At 44.0% G+C, this 22,350-nt stretch overlaps 1 protein-coding gene across 5 annotated transcripts in view; it reads right to left on the bottom strand.

Annotated features, from left to right (window-relative positions):
- Positions 1-22,350, bottom strand: part of iqsec1b (IQ motif and Sec7 domain ArfGEF 1b) — a 258,339-nt gene that overhangs the window by 20,231 nt on the left and 215,758 nt on the right. For all 5 annotated transcript variants that reach the window (XM_033633758.2, XM_033633759.2, XM_033633757.2 and 2 more), the window contains exons 6-9: positions 2,348-2,514; positions 1,649-1,788; positions 313-342; positions 54-179 (exon numbers count right to left, since the gene is read on the bottom strand). In XM_033633758.2, coding sequence (XP_033489649.2) covers positions 54-179; positions 313-342; positions 1,649-1,788; positions 2,348-2,514 — 463 coding nt within the window. The remainder of the gene's footprint in view (positions 1-53; positions 180-312; positions 343-1,648; positions 1,789-2,347; positions 2,515-22,350) is intronic.

Here is a 22,350-nt window from a genome sequence, read left to right as displayed (position 1 = left end):
AGTGAGTGCCCAAGTGTGTTCTCAATGTGCTGGAAGAATAATGACTGCCTTACCACTAGCAGGTCATTAAAAAGGAAGATCTCCCTCTGGTGCAGGCCCAACTTTTGTGGTTTGTTGGGGTCGGGCACTTCAAAAAGTCTGCAGTAACAGACCAATCTCCGGTGGGGTAAGGATAATACCTGCACACATATTACAGTGACATTACTGAGTATAAAAATGTATTTAGTGGTATACATTTCATAAAGTCTTTGGATATTTGAAAATATTTCCACTCAACCCTAAAATAAAGATGAGAGGAAGAGTTATACTTACACAGCCCAGGCCATGATGTAACGAGCCAATCTATGGAGTGAGAGATACATGCAAGAATCATTCTATAGGGATCAGTGAACACCTACAAGAGGTTTTAAATCCACCATACATCAAAAGAAAGACATTCCAACTAATGTTCAACAAGAAAATTGGGCCAAATTTAAAATCAGAAAAACTATTTTTATGGATCACAGAACAAACATCTGTGTTTCCCATAATCCATCTTTTTATATGTTGTTGTTTCCAGTATGCATCAGCCTTAATAATCATGACATTGTCAAGGTCCTTAGACTTCTGGTGATTTGTCGTGTAAGTTTGATTTTGGGGCCGTTCAGATGTAGCGTCTTTTGCGCGCACAAATCCATTAGTTTCAATGTAGGCGCGCGCCAAGTGCGCTCACAATCCAAAGCGACGCTGTAGCGGCACACATTCGGTGCAACGCGCCTGTTTTTTCGTGCGTGCACAGAGATGGAAAAATCTCAGCTTTTTCGAATGCAGCAAGCGCACTGCATGTCATGTGATAAGAATCAACCAATCAGCTCCACGGACCTGCTTTTTCCTTTCCTTCCAACAGACTTCACAACATCCGGTGGTGTGAAAGACAGCAAGCAATGGAGGAGCAACTGATCATTCTTGTCAAGGGATACCCAGAGTTATATGAGCTGTCTTCGTCGTACTACTTTGACTCCAACAGAAGGAACAATGCCTGGAGAATTATCAGCTCGGAGCTTGGGATAACTGGTGAGCATGATGATACGCTATTTTTATGGCTAACAGTTGTGCCCTGTGAGTGACAGGCGGTTTTGGTTGCTTAGTAACGGCAGGCGCGACAGTAGCGCAACCTCCAAAGCGCCTTGGATAAAAGGATGGAAATGGCACAGCTGGTGTTTTCCACGCGCTTTTAGACGCTACATCTGAACGGGGCCTAAAAGGGTATAAATGGATTGAAAGGAAGGGTGGGGTTTCAAATTAACACCTTCAATACAATGTGGTGTGAAGTTGTTTATCTCATTTATTAATACAGAGCTTGTCAGGTGGCACTTTTTTTGGCTGGCTCTTTGGGAAAAAGACATATTACAGTCATTCAGCAAGCTCTCCGGCCCTGAAGAATTAATATGTCGCACAGTGAAGAAAGTAGGATCAAGTAAAGAATGCCCTCTTCATTTCTTTTGGTCTTTGAGGAATGTTGGCCACGAATAAGCTAGTGGTCACTGTGACATCTCAAAGGTACATTGGGCAATTTGCTATTGCATGCTCCTGTTAGATTCAGCCCCTGAATGGAGGGTAAGAGAAAAGTGGTCACGCTTTACGTGCAGCAGCCCAAACTCCAACTTACCGGCTTTTTTCCAACAATGAGTTTTTCCACTTTCTGAACCTGGGACACATGGTCTTCATTAGTCTTGAGCTCTCGCTTGCGAATCCGCTCATATATCCCTACCAGCATCTCTCGGGGGATGTCTTCCCCATCATCCACTCCTGTCAGAGGATGAGAGGAAAAGAGAGAGAAAAAAAAGAGAGGGATTAATGATTAATTCAGAGATTTATGAGAGTTGCTGAACCCCTGCATTCACTTGCATACTGCTGTGTTGCACATATTTCTCACAGTACAGACAGAAATGTCCTTCAGAGCTTTCTGAGGACAAGCATTTCTTCTCCACTCAATACTGTACTTTAATTACTGACACTCCGATAGGCAGCGAAATGAGTTAGCCATAATAATAATAATTATGGTAATAATAATAATAATAACTTTATTTGTATAGCACTTTTCAATATAAATAACAAAGAAATGAGTTAGCCATGCCACAAAGCCCATGCTAATACCCAACTAAAAAGTGATTTGCCTCAATAGCAAAGCTTTCTTGGCTATGACTTACAAAAAAAAAAAAAAAAAAAGTACTGTCCTTGATCAAGGCAAAATGCATGCAAAAAAAAAGGTCAATATTTATGCTTGGAGCTGCACAGTAGTGTCTGACGGTAATATTGATTATGTGACAGTAAGCTGGACGTGGTGCAGGAAGGGAAGACATAGTACCTCGAAGGTTCTTAACAAAGTCCTCCAGCTTCATCTTCCTTTCAGGCTTGACGTTTGGGCTGTACATGTCTGTGTTGAGGAGGATGATGGCAAAGGCCAGGATGAAGATGGTGTCGGGGTTCCTGAACTGTCGCACCACACCAGGGTTACAGATGCAATAACGTTGGCTGCAAAGAGGATATTGGACACAAACTGTAAGTCAAACTGAACTGAATTCATTTTTGCCAAGAATTTAATACACATTTTGTTGGTTTCTTGTTTGACTTATGCATTTATTCAGTCAAAACTGTATTCACTACAAAGAGGAAATCAAATTATTTAGTATTTTTCTGCTGTAGTAGAGCCCCCTGTTATCGTGTGTGAGAAGTTTTGATATAGACTAACAATGTCAGTACATATCTGTATGGACAGGCTTTCAAATATAGTTCATTATATCCTTTCATTTCTATTTATGCCTCTTACATAACCCGACATAAGTTTTTGACTTTACATGTAATGACTTGAGTCACAGTGTAATATACAGAGTGCTGAGGTCACAGGATGACCAGTCAGGCCACTTGCCATCAAAATCTGGATCTAGATCTGAAAAATGGTCACACATCTGGATGAATTAGAATTACCGCCTCGCGGTCGTATGCATCTGCAAACCTGTCAAGTTGCACTTACAGTTTACATCCATGTCTGTGTCAGTGAAGATTCTCAGTCGTCCAGATCATGGTAATCCTAAGTGGATATATATATATACAGTACAGGCCAAAAGTTTGGACACACCTTCTCATTCAATGCATTTTCTTTATTTTCATGACTATTTACATTGTAGATTCTCACTGAAGGCATCAAAACTATGAATGAACACATGTGGAGTTATGTACTTAACAAAAAAAGGTGAAATAACTGAAAACATGTTTTATATTCTAGTTTCTTCAAAATAGCCACCCTTTGCTCTGATTACTGCTTTGCACACTCTTGGCATTCTCTCCATGAGCTTCAAGAGGTAGTCACCTGAAATGGTTTTCCAACAGTCTTGAAGGAGTTCCCAGAGGTGTTTAGCACTTGTTGGCCCCTTTGCCTTCACTCTGCGGTCCAGCTCACCCCAAACCATCTCGATTGGGTTCAGGTCCGGTGACTGTGGAGGCCAGGTCATCTGCCGCAGCACTCCATCACTCTCCTTCTTGGTCAAATAGCCCTTACACAGCCTGGAGGTGTGTTTGGGGTCATTGTCCTGTTGAAAAATAAATGATCGTCCAACTAAACGCAAACCGGATGGGATGGCATGTCGCTGCAGGATGCTGTGGTAGCCATGCTGGTTCAGTGTGCCTTCAATTTTGAATAAATCCCCAACAGTGTCACCAGCAAAACACCCCCACACCATCACACCTCCTCCTCCATGCTTCACAGTGGGAACCAGGCATGTGGAATCCATCCGTTCACCTTTTCTGCGTCTCACAAAGACACGGCGGTTGGAAGATCTCAAATTTGGACTCATCAGACCAAAGCACAGATTTCCACTGGTCTAATGTCCATTCCTTGTGTTTCTTGGCCCAAACAAATCTCTTCTGCTTGTTGCCTCTCCTTAGCAGTGGTTTCCTAGCAGCTATTTGACCATGAAGGCCTGATTGGCGCAGTCTCCTCTTAACAGTTGTTCTAGAGATGGGTCTGCTGCTAGAACTCTGTGTGGCATTCATCTGGTCTCTGATCTGAGCTGCTGTTAACTCCTCATGTGTGCCAGTTTCGTTGTAGCGCTTGATGGTTTTTGCGACTCCACTTGGGGACACATTTAAAGTTTTTGCAATTTTCCGGACTGACTGACCTTCATTTCTTAAAGTAATGATGGCCACTCGTTTTTCTTTAGTTAGCTGATTGGTTCTTGCCATAATATGAATTTTAACAGTTGTCCAATAGGGCTGTCGGCTGTGTATTAACCTGACTTCTGCACAACACAACTGATGGTCCCAACCCCACTGATAAAGCAAGAAATTCCACTAATTAACCCTGATAAGACACACCTGTGAAGTGGAAACCATTTCAGGTGACTACCTCTTGAAGCTCATGGAGAGAATGCCAAGAGTGTGCAAAGCAGTAATCAGAGCAAAGGGTGGCTATTTTGAAGAAACTAGAATATAAAACATGTTTTCAGTTATTTCACCTTTTTTTGTTAAGTACATAACTCCATGTGTTCATTCATAGTTTTGATGCCTTCAGTGAGAATCTACAATGTAAATAGTCATGAAAATAAAGAAAACGCATTGAATGAGAAGGTGTGTCCAAACTTTTGGCCTGTACTGTATATATATATATATATATATATCGTAGGCAACTGGACTTGCTTGCGTTTCTTGAAGACATTTCGCCTCTCATCCAAGAAGCTTCCTCAGTTCTAAATGACTGGTATGAAGTTGCAGACCCTTACAGAGTCGTAGGGGTCACATGTAAGCCCTTAGTTTCAGAGTCGTTAAGGTCCAATCTGGCCACCATGTGAGTCGTTAGGGTCAGGTGGGACCAGGGTTGAATGGGTGTTAAGTCGTCTGGGGAGGGATCCCAAGACTGCATTGTAGGTGGATGATAACTGGCGTCGTAAGCCACCCCCTCTGTTTAACGATGGTCGTTCCAGCTTGAAACCATCTACGTCAAGCTGGAACGACCATCATTCCATCATCTCACATTGTGACCTTAACGACTCTGAAACTAAGAGCTCACATGCGACCCACCCACACAGGGTTTAAAGCCTGCAACTTTGTACCAGTCATTTAGAACTGAAGAAGCTTCTTGGATGAGAGGCGAAACGTCTTCAAGAAACATAAGCAAGTCCAGTTGCCTACGATATAGCACATACGATCCATGTCCATGAGAATGTAAATGCCTCACACACATCTTCCCATCAGGAGCAAAGAATATCTAAACAATATGCACAGTTTCAAGGTGGGCACCCAAGATTAAGGTCACATAAAAAATGTTTCTGCAGAACATTATGACATCGCAGTGAAGCTGACCATTGACCTTTGAGCTGGATAAATAATGTAATCACTTAATCGTTTTATCTTATCAGACATTTGTGTGAAATTCTGTCATAATTAGTGTATTAATACTTGACTTATGGCCAAAAACATGCTTTGTGAAGTCACAGTGACCTTGACCTTTGACCTTCATCCACCAAATTCAAATCAGTTCATTGGTGAGTGGAGGTTTGTTCCAAATCTGAAGAAATTCCCTCAAGGCCCCAACAATGAGACAAACACAAGGTCACAGTGACCTTGGCCTTTGATCACCAAATGCTAATCAGGTTACCCTTGACTTAAAATGAATGTTTGTGCTAAATCTGACAAATTTTTCTCAAGGTGTTCTTGAGATATCAGGTTTGCGAGAATGAGACAGATGCAAGGTCACAGTGACTAGTGAGAGTTCATGCATTATTAAATTGTCATCTTCACAATAGAAGATTTCAGTATGAGATTTGTGATCTTGACAAGTTCTGAATATTTGCAAAATGCAGCAGTAACTAACTCAGTAGATCAGCTGGTGATTGAACCAGCAGGTATCAGCCACGGACATTCATAACGCGCTGTGAAAGCATGTTCATTATTAATACAATAAATAAATAAATACGGAAGAAAACAAGTGAGCAAACAAACAAATATAGCAAGCACATAATTGTTTGCTAGACATTGGTGATAATTTTCCGCCTGGTTACAATTTGCTAGCAGAAGAAGAAAAGCTGTGAAATTTTGTGACTCTCATTTCTGTTGAGTGCGCAACAGCTGTGTTTGAGTTGAGATAACAATACCCTGCCAATTTTTGCACACTATGCTGGTATGTACATAGTGTACGCATTGTACGTATTGTATTTATGAACCATCGGTGCCTTTTTTTTTTTTTAAAGATACTTTTTAGGGCATTTTGCATTTAATGGACAGGACAGGTAAGTTTTTTTGAAAGGGGGGGAGAGAGAGGGGGGTTGACATGCAGCAAAGGGCCACAGGCTGGAGTCGAACCTGGGCTGCTGCAGCAACAGCCTTGTACATGGGGCGCCTGCTCTACCCACTAAGCTACCGACACCCCCATCGGTGCCTTTTAAATATTATTTATTAATATTTACTTCTCTTTGTGTCCTGATTGGTGGAGACTTGAGCACTTTTATTTTATTCTATTTCATTTTTATCATGTTTTAATGTGTATTGTTTTTATTTCTCAGCCTGTTTCTACTATGTTTCATGTTACATTGTTTTGTCATTTGTCTGTTGAGTGGATGTCACATTTTGCTGCAAAACAAATCTACCAACGGGTATAAATAAAGTAACCTGAACCTGAACCTAAACCTGCATTGTACTGCATGTGAGTGTACTAAAGTAAGTATCTGATTTGAGACATAGCACTGGTGTAGTTATACCATGTGGTTGTGCTCTGTTATTGAAAACTAGGTTACAGTTATTATTGTTTGTCTGATAATGTTAGCAATGTTTTCTTGTTACCCTGAGTAACCTTAAAGGAGACCTAATATGCTTTTTTTCAGGGTCATATTATATTTATGTTTATTTTATTTAAGAAGGGACAGTGCACCTTAATTAACATGACCACTTAAGTCACGTAAATGTGCCAGATTTAGCCATACAGGCTAATTTTCATCTGCAGTCCCTGGCAGGTTGATGGTATATACATATAAATACATATTCATATGAATATGTGATATTGGGGTATAGTGGAATAGATTTATGTGCTTTACTGTTCAAAACACACATTATTTGTCCTATGCTGCCCAGTGCTGCAGCCTCTCTGTCTGAAATGCTGTCTGGGCTTATGTCCCACCTCCCCAGTAGCCCAGTCTGCTCTGATTGGTCAGCTTGCTTAGTCTGCTCTGACTGGTGCAACGCTTAGAGCATGTGCTGGAAACGTTGGTTACGTACTGTAACCCCAGATTCTATGAGTATAGGCGCAGCCCTCTAAGAGCTGTCGCTATTGGGTTTATCCCTGCGCGCATGCACAGTCGTGAAGATTTTCTTTCGCGCCACTGTGCCCTGCACAATTGCCCCTCCCTGGTCCGATTACAGGGTATATAATACCTGCGTGACCAGAGAGAGATCTGCTCCCTAATAAGCCAGCTTTTCTTCAGCTGACGTTGGTGGGGCAGTGGGGCCTGGGTCTTAGAGGGCTGCGCCTATACTCATAGAATCTGGGGTTACAGTACGTAACCAATGTTCTATTTCTTATAGGCTTCGCCCTCTAAGAGCTGTCGCTATTGGGTTAAGGGCGAAGCTGATGTGGTCAATGCCCCACTGTGCCACCACAGTCCACAAGCATATAAACACACACCAGTTCACAACCCATTAGTGCAGAGCACAATAAAAATACGAAGACATAAAACCATGCTGTACTTCCCCTCTGTTCTCGCCCTGAGTGAATGGTCAAGTGAAAAGCATCACACTCATTCACCTGGCACACCTGCTGCTGTGGAGAGTGGGGACGATAATTACGCACTGTAAAAAGTCCCACACGCGAGCAGAGCAGGTGATGAGAGGGCGAAACGGCTCACAAATCCATGATGAAGTGGGCGGAGGAGGGTACGCATGGCACGTGCAGTTGCACACGAAGAGCGCATACGTGCGCATTTAACACACAGTGAACTTATGTTGACAGAGCACGCAGGGACGACCGTTACGCATTGTGGCAGTCCCAGAGGCTAGTACAAATAAGTTTAAAGAGAGATTGAACATATATGCCAGCTTGTAGCACATATAATGGCTCTCTACCAAATGACTGTGTGTGCGTAACGCGCTCAGAGCTGACAGTGTGTCACTAATCGTTGAGCACGTTCAACACTGAGTGAGTCAGGGAGGACTCAGACATATCACGTAAGTAGAACCAAATAAAAGGACACGGTGAAGCCCATGATGCTGCCGCACAAATGTCTGCCACTGCCATCCCTCTGAGGAGAGCTGTGGAGGAGGACAAAGCCCTCGTAGAGTGCGCACGAATACCGATCCACACCTGGTGCAGCATATGCCTGTGTGATAACGTCTCATAGCCAGTGGGCTAAGCGCTGTTTCGTGAGGGGTTTTCCCTGTGAATGTTCTCTGTAGTGTACAAACAGCTGTTGTGTCTGTCTGAGGTTTGCTGTGTGCGTCACATAATGAGACAAAGCGTGCACTGGGCAGAGTCGGTGTGATGTTTCTTCTCTCTCACTCCTGTGGGGAGGAGGGAAGAAACCTTCCAGTGAAATAACTCTCGACCTAAAAGAGCTGGTTATGATTTTAGGCATGAATGTGGGATTCGGTCTGCGCTCCCGTCATCTCTGATAACGAGACAGGACGGGGAGACTGAAAGTGCACATCACTCACTCTCTTAGCCGAAGTCAGAGCTAAGAGAAGCGCTGTCTTCAATGACAAAAGTCTGAGAGAGATTTGTGACAGAGGCTCGAAGGGAGGTTCTCCCAGAGCGCGTAACACCAGGGGTAAATCCCACTGCGGGGCCAACGGTCACGTAACAGGTCTCTGTCGTCTGACTCCTTTCAAAAAGCGCTTAACCAGTGGGTGCGCAAAAAAAAAAGACTTCAGACAGCCAGGTATCCCAGCATGCATTTCGCAACAATCTTCAGAAATGGCAAGTGAGGGAAAGGCGCACAATTGTAAGCCATAATTACCAATATGTTACTGTTGTGTTGTCACGGAACGTAGTGTTTTCATGCGTAGTTTAAACTTCAAACCCGTGGTCGATGTGTTAATACAGAGCCCACTTGACTGCGTGGTCAGCTAGATGACAGCGGTGTCAGCGCTCATAGATAATAAACATATGTGTATGAGCGCTCAGGCTGCCCCACCGAGAGCAGCCTCTCTCGGGTAGTCCTTTTAAATTCGTCGCTGATATCTCTGTAGTGGTTAAATATGAAATGTAATTCATTTGAGGTATGTCTAATGGGCAACATTCAGTCTCAGTATATAAGATATATTATTATATTATTAAATGTTGTAACATTGTTCATTTAATTGTTGTTCTTTGTATGTTAGAGTTTGGGCGTAGCCTCTCCCTTTCCTTGTGTTTTCCTGTTTTTCCCCTCCCTATTGTGTCATGTTTGTCTCAGTCTGTCTGTGTTGCTGGGCGTGGACTCTGGGTTCCCTCCTCCTGCCTGCCCATCTGATCTCCTGCAGCTGCTGGTTCTCCTCACCTGCACCTAATCTCCAATCAAGCCCTGCAGTGTATATAACCTTGGTTCAGACCTCCAGACTCCGCCAGATCGTTCAGTTTCCGTTGCGGTACAGACGTCTAGGTCTCCTTTCCTAAGACTATTTGGATCATTTGTATTTCTGGTGTTTTTTTTCCTGGACAACCAGTTTACCTGTTTTTTCTCTGTGCCTCAGATCCTCCACGCCAGCTCTACCACTATACAAGACTCGACCTGCCTCACTTCTGTCTTCAGCAGCCAATTTGGTTTCTCCTCCTTCAACTCCACCGCCTGCCCTGCTCCGCCGAACCCAACCTCCTCAGCCTGTCCACTCCAGCCAAGCCTTCAACCAACTTTCCTTTTTTTCGTCCAAAAATAAACTGTCTAAACTGTTCAGTCTTCTGGTGGTGTCTGCTTTTGGGTCCTAATATTGAACTGCCCTAACAGAACGATCTGGCCAGCATGGACCCATCAGACACAGACCCTGAAACTGTAAATTTACAGAAAGCCGTCTCCAGTCATGGTCAGTTATTAGGACAACATCAGCAACATCTCCGAGCACTCTCCGAAAGCAGCCAAAGCATGGTAAATCAAATATCTGAACTTACACACCAAGTGTCTCTACTCACGTCTCTGCTCACTCCTTCAGTGTCCCCAGCTCAACCTCCTCAGTCCGTTCCACCTGCTGCTGCTCCTACGCCACCTCCACCTCGGGATTCCTATGCCACCGACCCAGAGCCCTTCTCCGGACAAATGGACAAATGCCGAGGATTCCTCCTGCAATGTGCCATGGTTTTCCAGCAACGGCCTCAAGCATTTACTTCGGACCAATCTAAGGTACAATATTTACTGGGATTATTAAGAGGAAGAGCTTTGGCTTGGGCGGAGGCAATTTATTCAAGTCAATCTGTGGGAACCTGGTCTTATGAGGATTTTGTTCACAAGATGAAAGCTGTGTTTGATCATCCTGACTATCAAGGCAATGCATCTAACCGCCTGTTGAATCTTCGGCAGGGTAACAGGAGTGTGGCTGATTATTCTGTTGATTTTTGGACCTATTCTGCTGATGCCAAGTGGAATGAGGAAGCCTTGCGAGGAGTATTTGTTAACGGATTAAGTGAGCAAATGAAGGATGAATTGGCAACCCGTGATGAACCTGCTGACTTGTGTTCTTTGGTTTCTCTTGCCATTAGGATTGACAACCGTCTACGTGAACGTCGTGCAGAAAGATTCGGACGTTCTCAGCAGCCATCTGCTTCTCGTCCCCTGCCCTCAACACCTACAAGAATCCAGCCTTCTGTGAGTTCCTCTGTTAGAGCCACTGTTTCACCTCCCGAGGAGGAGCCTATGCAGTTGGGGCGTGCCCATATAACGCCTGAGGAGCGTCTTCGGAGAATCAGGGCTGGTGAGTGCATTTATTGTGGCCAAACGGGACGCTTTCTGGCAACCTGCCCTATTCGGCCAAAAGACAGGGCTCATCAGTAGAAGTGGGGGTACTGGTGGGCCAGACTAGATCTTCCTCCCCATCCAAGCCACGATTACAAATACAAGCCACAATCTGTTGTAAACAACTAAACTTGCCTCTTTTCGCCTTAGTAGATTCTGGTGCGGAAGAGAACTTTCTGGATTATGAAGTAGCCATTCAGTCTGGAATAGCCCTGGAACCTCTAGAAAGACCCCTCACTGCCAATGCCCTGGATGGAAGATTGCTGGCTCATGTCACCCAACAAACTGAACCCATCACCTTGGTACTCTCAGGAAATCACAGGGAAACAATCAGGTTCAACATTATTTCTGCTCCCAAAACACCATTGCTGCTGGGACACCCATGGTTAAAGTGTCATAACCCCCACATTGATTGGTCTGCCGGGAGGATTGTGAGTTGGAGTTCATTTTGCCATTCATCATGTTTGCAGTCTGCTTTACCTCCCACAGAGGGTGCTGTGGTATTACCCAGTTCTGAGCCTCCAGATTTGTCTTCCGTACCTGCTGATTACCATGACCTTGGTGAGGTTTTCAGTAAAGATCGTGCTCTTTCTCTGCCTCCCCACAGACCTTACGACTGTGCCATTGATCTCCTCCCTGGTGCTCCTTTGCCATCCAGCCGCTTGTATAACCTGTCTCAACCCGAAAGAGAGGCCATGGAGAAGTATATCAAGGAATCTCTGGCAGCTGGCATAATCCGCCCTTCCTCCTCCCCTCTCGGTGCTGGTTTCTTCTTTGTGGATAAGAAGGATAAGACCTTACGCCCCTGCATTGACTTCCGAGGTTTGAACAATATCACAGTGAAGAACAAGTACCCCTTGCCATTACTCTCTTCTGCTTTTGAACCTCTCCAAGGTGCCACCATATTCACGAAGCTGGATCTACGGAACGCATATCACCTGGTTCGCATACGAGAAGGAGATGAATGGAAGACGGCCTTCAATACTCCACTGGGCCATTTTGAATACTTGGTGATGCCATTTGGCCTGACAAACGCACCTGCTGTCTTCCAGGCTTTGGTGAATGATGTGTTGAGAGATTTTCTAAATCGCTTTGTTTTTGTCTATCTTGATGACATTCTGATTTTTTCCAAGACCCAGTCAGAACACATCTTCCATGTCCATCAGGTTCTGCAGCGACTTATGGAGAATAAACTGTTTGTCAAAGCAGAGAAATGTGAATTCCACTCCAGCTCTGTGAGTTTCCTTGGGTACATTATTGAGAGCGGGCAGGTGAAGACGGATCCAGAAAAGATCAGAGCAGTTGCTGAATGGCCACAACCCACCACCAGAAAACAGCTTCAGAGATTCCTTGGCTTCGCAAATTTCTACAGGAGGTTCATTAGGGATTTCAGCCGTGTTGCTGCACCACTTACTAGCCTAACCTCCTCTTCAGTTCCATTCTCCTGGACTCCTGAGGCAGAGGTTGCCTTCAAGGAGTTGAAGAATCTCTTCACCTCTGCGCCTGTCCTGATGCAGCCAGACCCATCCCGGCAGTTCGTTGTAGAGGTGGATGCATCCGACACAGGAGTGGGGGCAGTCTTGTCTCAGCGCCTTGAACCAGATCAGAAGCTCCATCCCTGTGCCTACTTTTCTCGACGTCTGTCTCCAGCTGAGCGCAATTATGATGTTGGTAACCGAGAACTTCTGGCTGTTAAACTTGCCCTTGAAGAATGGAGACACTGGCTGGAGGGGGCTGAACAACCATTTGTGGTGTGGACTGACCATAAAAATCTTTCCTACCTTCAATCCGCTAAGCGACTGAACTCCCGCCAAGCTCGCTGGGCACTGTTTTTCAGCAGGTTCAATTTCACTCTTACTTACCGCCCTGGCTCCCGTAATGTGAAGCCAGATTCCCTCTCACGTCAACACATGGTGGAAGACGCAACCTGCTGTCCAGACACAATTCTCCCAGCTGAATGTGTTGTTGCTGCTATAACTTGGGAGATTGAGTCAGCTGTGAGAGAAGCTCAGAAGGATGAGCCAGATCCAGGAACTGGTCCCCCTAACTGTCTGTTTGTCCCAGATTCTGTTCGTTCACAGGTCTTGCAGTGGGTGCATGCTTCACGGTTCTCCTGCCATCCAGGGATTAATCGTACTCTCACGCTGCTCAAGAGATATTTCTGGTGGCCCACCATGGACTCAGACACCCGTGCCTTCGTCACTGCCTGCACAGTTTGTGCCTGAGGAAAGTCTTCTCACCGCCCTCCTGCTGGCCTGCTCCATCCTCTACCTGTTCCCAGTCGCCCATGGTCACACATCGCCTTGGATTTCGTCACCGGCCTACCCCCTTCCAATGGTAACACTACTATACTGACCATAGTTGACCGTTTTTCCAAGGCAGTTCATTTTGTTGCTTTGTCTAAACTTCCTTCAGCCAAAGAAACTGCCGACCTTATGATTAATCATGTTTTTCGTCTCCATGGTATCCCAGTAGATATTGTATCTGATCGAGGCCCTCAGTTTATCTCTCGAGTTTGGAAAGCCTTCTGTCAAGCCCTTGGTGCATCAGTTAGCCTCTCCTCTGGGTTTCATCCTCAAACAAATGGCCAGACTGAGAGAGCTAATCAAGATCTGGAGTCGGCACTACGCTGTGTTGCTGCTTCAAACCCTGCTGCCTGGAGCACCCACTTAGCCTGGATTGAGTATGCGCACAACTCCCTGACCAGGGCAGCCACAGGTATGTCACCTTTTGAAGCTTCTCTTGGTTATCAACCACCTCTGTTCCCTTCCCAGGAGAGCGAGTTGGCTGTTCCTTCAGTGCAGCATCATCTTCGCCGGTGCCGTAAGGTCTGGAAGGACACCCGTGCAGCACTCCTCCGAACCTTCAGCAACAATAAGCATTTGGCGGACCAGCACCGAACATCGGCTCCACGATATGAACCAGGTCAGACTGTTTGGTTGTCCTCAAAGCATATTCCTATAAAGGCAGATTCAAAGAAGTTGTCACCTCGTTATCTGGGCCCATTCTCTATTGAGAAGATTATCAACCCTACTGTTGTCAGGTTACGGCTCCCCAGTTCAATGCGAATCCACCCAACTTTCCATGTCTCCCAGCTTAAACCTGTGGTTGTCAGTCCTCTGTGCCCTCCAGCCGCACCCCCTACACCCCCCCGGCTTATTGATGACCATCCGGCTTTCACTGTCCGCCGCCTTCTGGATGTCCGTCGGCGTGGCAGGGGGCTCCAATATCTGGTTGACTGGGAGGGATATGGACCAGAGGAGCGGTCGTGGGTTCCCCGTTCCTTCATTCTGGACCCCCAGATGGTGAGGGAGTTTCATCGGTCCCATCCCTACAAGCCTGGTGGGTCGCCAGGGGGCTCCCGTTAGAGGGGGGGTACTGTTAGAGTTTGGTCGTAGCCTCTCCCTTTCCTTGTGTGTTCCTGTTTTTCCCCTCCCTATTGTGTCTTGTTTGTCTCAGTCTGTCTGTGTTGCTGGGCGTGGACTCTGGGTTCCCTCCTCCTGCCTGCCCATCTGATCTCCTGCAGCTGCTGGTTCTCCTCACCTGCACCTAATCTCCAATCAAGCCCTGCAGTGTATATAACCTTGGTTCAGACCTCCAGACTCCGCCAGATCGTTCAGTTTCCGTTGCGGTACAGACGTCTAGGTCTCCTTTCCTAAGACTATTTGGATCATTTGTATTTCTGGTGTTTTTTTCCTGGACAACCAGTTTACCTGTTTTTTCTCTGTGCCTCAGATCCTCCACGCCAGCTCCACCACTATACAAGACTCGACCTGCCTCACTTCTGTCTTCAGCAGCCAATTTGGTTTCTCCTCCTTCAACTCCACCGCCTGCCCTGCTCCGCCGAACCCAACCTCCTCAGCCTGTCCACTCCAGCCAAGCCTTCAACCAACTTTCCTTTTTTTTTTGTCCAAAAATAAACTGTCTAAACTGTTCAGTCTTCTGGTGGTGTCTGCTTTTGGGTCCTAATATTGAACTGCCCTAACATTGTATGTATTCTTTTGCTTATTTGTGTTTTTACCATTCAATAATGATTTTAATTTAAGAATTTATTGTAATTAATTTATTTTATTTGAAGATTAATTGTATTTATTGTATTTATTCAACAGCATTTTAAATATTGATGATCTGATATGAATTGTATACCTGATGTCTTAAGTGTGGCTAAATAAACCTCTTAACATCTGACCTGTTTGATCCCATTTATATTGGTGAGGATAGACTAAATGAGAAACTGCTGTCAGTATAATCCAGTACAGTTCAATAGCACCACAATCTACAACTCAACACTTAAGTAAAATGTTAAACTGCTTTTGTTTTTTCCAGGTGTACCAAGTAAACTGTCAATACTCCATAAAAATGTAGACAGAAAGCATAATGATGAGACAAATGCAGTGATGGACAGTAACTAAGAATGTATATTATGATAACAATACTTGAAATTGGGTCACTCTGCATAATGAGTACTTTTAACTTTTCATTCATTCATTTCATTGGTCTCATCACGTCTCATCATCATCCTCCGCCTCATTCTCCGCTGTCTTTCTCGGATCTGCCTCCTCAGCTGGGCAGCTTCCTCCTCAGCCTGCAGGTACAGCAATCCTGCTACTATAACTGCACCAAGACGCCTTCTCCAATCCATGTCCGTTATTGATTTTTGATTTCAGTCTCGCCAATGCTCATGATCACAATAACCACCAGCTCTCTACAAACTTTCCCCCCGCACCTGACTTTTGATTATTATCAGAGGCCACGTGCGGGAATTGGATAGGCTATAGATTAAATATGATCAAGCTGCGGGGAAAAGGTTTTATAAGACATTTTATGAAACTATTTTGGCTATTTATATGTTTTTGTGTGTCAGTTATATATGTTGAATATGATGGTCTGGGCTGTGTTTATATTGTTTTATTCTAAATGCATGTATACAACACAGTACAACAGTCAAGGCGAGTGGAGGTGGTGACATCATCAAGTTCGCTGCTGTTCCAAAAGCAGAAATGACTGTACTCCCCTCCTCCCATTCTTGGGAAGTCCGAACTCTCGCGCGGACTTGCCAAGTCCGAACTTGCCAAGTCCACAAGTCCGAACTGCTGAACTTGTGTATTGAGAAACAGCTTGAGTCACTCAGCATAGAGAAAGTGACATTATCAAGTGATTTGCTAAAGCTATGGGTAGACCAAAGGAAAGTCCTCCTTTCTATTTTCCACATTTTTTCTGTATTTTCAGTGTTGATGGGGTGTGTGACTCTAACCAATGAAACTCTGTTACTCATTTTTATCAGAATTAAACAGATAAATTTCTAATTTTCATTCTTTATTTATATTAGTAAGTTTGTCCTTGACCTCGTCAGTAGCATTAGCATTCCACAGCTAGCATCTATTCCTGAAAAAAGCTACCTGTAGCATTAATTTGCAACCCTGTTACTTGCAACCCTGTTACAATAATTAGAGTAACAGGGTTGCTCCGCTGTAACAGGGTTGTATCTATCTCACTTCATAGACCTTTTTATTAAAGAGTAAGATCCTTCAATCATGTTCAGATCACTTTTAATACATTAATAGACTAGGGTTGTCATGAGAACCGATACTTCGGTACCAAGTCGATGCCAACATGCAAAAAATACGTCGGTAATTGTTTTGTTTTTTTCCCAGTACCGTAAGTACCGGACACAACTTTGCCCTCAGCGGGCCGTGTCGATTCCTGTCGGAACTGGCGGAGGCAGTATACGTGAGTCAGTCTGTACCGAGGACGAGCGCTGAAGAAAAACGCCTGTTCTCTATTGTCTTTGCTAGAAACAATGGCTTCTACAAGTGCTGCTGGAGCCACAACACCTCGGCTTGTCGAAAAGTCAGGTAGTCGGAGTCGTGTGGGAGATGTGCATGGAGATATTTTGCATTTGAGGCAGATATAAACTCACAAAAACCAGTGTGCAAACGGTGCCTCTGAAGTTTCCAGACCAAAGGAGGAAACACTTCAAACCTGGCTAAACACTTAGGGCTCTATTTAGATGGTCTAAAGCGGACGGCGGAGGGCGCATAATCCACGTCACAAGTGTCATTGCTATTTAGATGCAGACGCAGTTGTCATTTTCACACCCTGCGCCCTCTTCATCTAACTAGCAAATGAACGTATGCTTCTCTGGGTGTGTTGGTCTAAAAATGAGGAGTGGTCAGGCGCAGTCATGGTGCATTGCTAGTTAGATGACGTAAAAAGCAAATGCACCAGTGACCAACAAAAACCTGGTCTAAAGTCAACGGCGCAGTATTTCGCTGTTAAACAAGTTAGTAATATGCGTCTCTAGGCGGGTGCACAACGCGCATGCACTCTGCTCAGACACACACGGAGCAGCCACACATATGCAAAAGATAACAAATAAAAATATGATTACAATGTGAAAGGTTATTATTGTGCACATTAAAATATTTATCAGAAACATGTCTTAATGGTCAGTCATTAATCAGAATGATCTAATCGCAGTAATAATGATTATCATAATCAGGGAGGTCCAAGCTCAAAGTGTCCGAATATACGGAACTGCGAGCAGACCTCCACGGGCTGATGATGTATAGCCTGTAAAATGAACTTGTCTTTCCCAATTGAATTGTGATCATTTTGGCATGTAAATCACAAAATTAAAGATGTGAAAACATTTTATAAACTTTATTTTGACATAAACACAACAATAACCAGCTTCTGTGAACTAAAAACGTAAACTTATAGCCCTACAAGTACAAATGTAGGCTATATGTTAAAAAAAAAGCTTTTAGAACGTAAAACTGAAGATCATCTTGTCAGGAGGAGGAGGAGGAGGAGGAGGAGGATGACCCCAGCTCCGCAGCCAGCGTGCAGCCAGACAACACGGGCCTGGGTGCAGCCATGGGACCAGCCCTTCCTGCACCTTCAGACGGGGGGGTTCAGGATGCTGGAGAGGGAGCTGGGCTCTCTAACCTCCTGCGCGCGCGCTCTCTCTTTCTCTCTCGCAGTCTGACTCTGTTTCTTTTCTTTTGGCTTTTCTAAGATGACAGATGCTGAATATATACTCCCTATCTGATGCTGCGGCTGTTTGTGGCTGGCTGAGAGGGATGTGAACTCATTAGTTTGCAGCTGTGTTAATCAAATCAGGTTGGGTTTCCATTACGCGTGCCAAATGTGCCAATTGGTAGGTCCGCCATCTAACTAGCTCTCCGCTGTGCGCTCCAATTGTGCCTATTTTAAAGGGAATGAGAGGTGACACTCTGACTGGCTCATTGAATGATACGCCCAAAACACACCCATGACTAATTCACAGAGTAAGTCCAACCCTTTTAGACTCTCCGCCATGGGGCACAGTCTGAAAACGTGCTGTCTAACTAGCAAGTGACTGGGACACGCCCATGCACCGCACGCCTGGTGCTTTGCATTTTAGACCATCTAAATAGGGCCCTTAAAGGATAACTTAGGTATTTTTCAACCTGGGCTCTATTTCCCTATGTGTATGAGTGCGTATGATTCATGGGTACCACTCGTTCTAAAATTGGTTCAGTATTGAGGGAGGCGGATGCAGCCCGGAGCCGCGAAATGAGCTAAAGCGGTAACGGGGGCAAATGTGTCCCGTATAAGTTTGCGCATTAAAAGTGCTTTTTTTCACCACTGACTGGTCCAGATCGCCAGTGCTATCTCTGTAGATAGCATATTGTAGCGGCCCTGGGGCAGTGGTGAGTGTGAATGAGTGGAGTCAGCTGTCAGTCAGTGTTGGAGCAGAGAGGGGGAGGGCTGCCCCGCTGGGTACTGTAAGTGAGTATGTGTGTATGAAGTGTGTGTGTTATGTCAGAAGAGTCAGAGTTTGGGACGGAGTCGTTTACGTGCTACCCCCTGGAGTGTTACCGGAGTTTTTGGAGTGCTCAAATAAACGGGCCTTTTTCCCGAACGCAAGAACAGGATGTTGCGTAACACCCCGTACAGCTTTCATAGGCTGCCTTTGTTGGACGGCGAGACGCTGAAGTTGTGACTAGTTGTGCTACAAATGGATGCTAGCACTCCTCTCCAGACACTGCGCCTTGCAGACCATCGGGTCTGCAGTGCTCACTTCTCCTAAGAGAAGACATCCAATCCCGAAACACCTCTTCCTCAAGAAAACGGCTGTCCCACGAGTAGAGAGAGCTACAGACACAGTGGAGTAAAGCTCGTGACATCACACAGCCCAGAGGTAAGGGAAAGACTAGTATGCTATTTACAGAGATAGCACTGGCGATCTGAACCGGTCAGTGGTGAAAAAAAAATAAACACTTTTAATGCGCAAACTTATAGGGGACGCATTTGCCCCCGTTACTGTTTAAGCTCGTTTCGCGGCTCCCGGTTACATCCGCCTCCCTCAATACTGAACCAATTTTAGAACGAGTTGTACCTATGAATCATACGCACACATACACATGGAGAAATAGAGCCCAGGTTGAAAAATACCGAAGAAGAAAAGACAGACACCCTGGCTTGTTTGGTGAGTGAGTTTCAATTTACCATCACTGGTGTTATGTTGTACTTATCCTGAAATATACGTTACATTATTTGGGTTTGAGAGCCAGCTTACTACGTTTTTAGGGGCGGCTACTACGGCTGCACGATATATCGTTTGAGCATCGCCATTGCCATGTGCGCATGTGCGCATGTGCGATAGTCACATCACAGGACATGCAATGTTTTCTCTTTTTTTTAGAACATGTAAACTTTTGTTTTGCTTCAGAAAAGTAGCTCTGAAGCTCCGCTCATTGCTCCGGTCGCCTCTCTCTTGCTGTCTCTCTCTCTCTCTCTCTCTCTCTCTCTGTCACTCAGCAGCCCTTCCCCCTCTCATGCACACACTGCAGTCACACACTGAGAATTAGCAACATGCAAGAGGAAGAAACGGTAAAGGAGGATTTATGCCTGTTACACACTACACGACTTTTCTGCCCGTTCTGAAAGTCACTATGTCACATTACACGATTGTGGAGTCATAAAATCGTGCCGTGACTTGGCCGACAGACATGACACACTACACGGTGGTACACACCAATTATCCCCTGGTTGTCTTTCACGACATGTGTGATGTCATCAGGTTAGTCTTGTCCTATTTTTATTACTTTTACTATTATTTCAGTCACTGTGTCTGTTCATGTGCCAGCCAAAATGTAGTCACCTAAAAAGCACCAACAGATGGCAGGAGCTACATTTGAAGTACCTTACACAAACATACAAGTCACTGAATCCTCCACAGGAAGTTCCGACAAATGTTTCACAATAAAAGCCTATTTAGAAAATGGAGGGATTCGCTCAGATGAGGTTATAAGGGGCTTTTAATTTGAAACAAATTCAGGAAGTATTGAGTTTGAAATGACGGTGCGATGCATTAACTTTATCAAGGCAACGGGAGCGGATAAAAAGTAAATATATAAAAACACAGAGGGATTAATAAATAATGGCCCTTTTATAATGTGGTCTGTTTCACATGAAGCTGGTAGCCTGTGCAGTTGTGGTGAGTAAAAGCCCCACCACTATTTTTTAATTTTCTTACTTTAAGTCATCTGTTGAAAATTCTTGTATTTTTAATAGTGCAATATATATTGAAAAAAAAAATAAAAAAAATTGCAATGTCAGTTTTTTCCAATATCGTGCAGCCCCAGCGGCTACTAGTACTCGCTACCTTACGTTATACCTTATCCTGTAACAGATGGCTAACGTTATGTGACATTAACGATACTGTCTTTAACGTTACTTAACGTTGCGTTTCAAGCAATTATTATCGGACTAATTGTCTGTCACCATATTCGTAAATTCAATCTATTCTGTTGATTTACATGCATAACGTTATGAGCTGCTTTCTTACAGTCTCTGAGCTTATGTTATTTGAACTGAAACTTTATTTTTCTTTTACAGTATCAGTCTAGGGATTATGTTGACCAGGAGAGTCCGACAACAATACAGCCAAAAATCACGTAAGTGTTTGAAAGGCACAGAAAATATGACTCAAATTCATATGAAGCAGTGGAAAACAGTTTTAATTAAGTAGTGAATTTAGAAATACACGAGTTCTGTTTTTTTATTTTTATCGTGGTATCGAATGAGTGTTGAGAATCATGGAAATTCACTGGTATTGGTTTGACTATTGAAATTCTGGTATCATGACAAGCCTATAATAGACATTTTTTAAAGTTTAAATTGATTTGTTCAGAGTTCTACGGCACCACTGAGCGTGGTGTGTGTTTACTTTATGGCATTCCAACTCATCCTGTTGATCCTTTATCGAAAAGATATATAAAAACATATTAAACAACAATCCCGGGGTTCTGAGTATTTATTCATAAAATGTCATTATCTACAATCAAAATAATGTACTCATTCAACCCTGTTACTTTGTGCAACCCCACTACTGTATATTTCAACCCTGTTACCATATCATTTTCTTTAAAAAAATCTTAAATGATTTTCCCAGCTCTTAAGGGTGGAACATATTGTCTTTGTAATAGTATGAGTGATTATATGCAGAATGTATTTTAGGAAATATTTTAAAATAAATACTAAAATGATTAAAAAATAATGTATGACATCTTAAAAGTTGCTTAAATTAATTTAAGTCAAGTATTATCTGAAACTGAATGAGTAAACAATGTAAGTGTGACTATTTTATATGTATTGGTAAAGTATTTAACCAACAATATTTTAAAATACACTTTTTCCAGTCCTGAGTATTGGTAATGGGGTTGCGTCAAGCATGGCAGACAAAAAATAAAAAATCTCATAAAAAGTGTATCTTTGATGTCTGAGCTGACAAATCAAATTATTAGATGGGTTATTACCTGTTCTTCTTAAAAACAAAACAGAAAATTATAAAATAAGGGTCAATTTTTCAAAAGTTTTGCTGTCTAAATTGTCCTCCACTTAGCACAGGTCCCCACCAGACCTTGATATTTGAAAATAAAGCTATTTTTGAATGTTAGCATTGACTTCTCACATTGGATGGTGAAATAGTTGTTGTTTGAAAGGTCTGACCTAAATGAATAAAGATTGTAGTTTTTTTTTTTGTTTTTTTTTTAAGATATTTTTTGGGGGCATTTTCAGCCTTTAATGGATAGGACAGACAAGTGTGAGAGGGGGAGAGAGAGGAGGAGTGACATGCAGCAAAGGGCCACAGGCTGGAGTCGAACCCGGGCCGCTGCGGCAACAGCCTTGTACATGGGGGTGCCTGCTCTACCACTAAGCAAAGCATATGAATATTAATATAGTCCAGCCAACACATCCAAGTGGGGCCCACATGGGATTTACTTGGGTCACATGGGCTTTAACTGGGCATGGGCTCAGAGTGGGCTTTTAAGTGGGTTGGTGTTGGGCCTCACATGGGCATCCCAGAAGAATATACATGGGCAAGAGATAGGCATCCCACTTGGACGGCACACAT

Source organism: Epinephelus lanceolatus, chromosome 1, assembly GCF_041903045.1.
Source record: "Epinephelus lanceolatus isolate andai-2023 chromosome 1, ASM4190304v1, whole genome shotgun sequence".
NCBI classification, from domain to species: Eukaryota; Metazoa; Chordata; class Actinopteri; order Perciformes; family Serranidae; genus Epinephelus; species Epinephelus lanceolatus.
The sequence above is the reverse complement of the archived record's forward strand: the minus strand, read 5'-3'. Positions and strand labels throughout refer to the sequence as shown.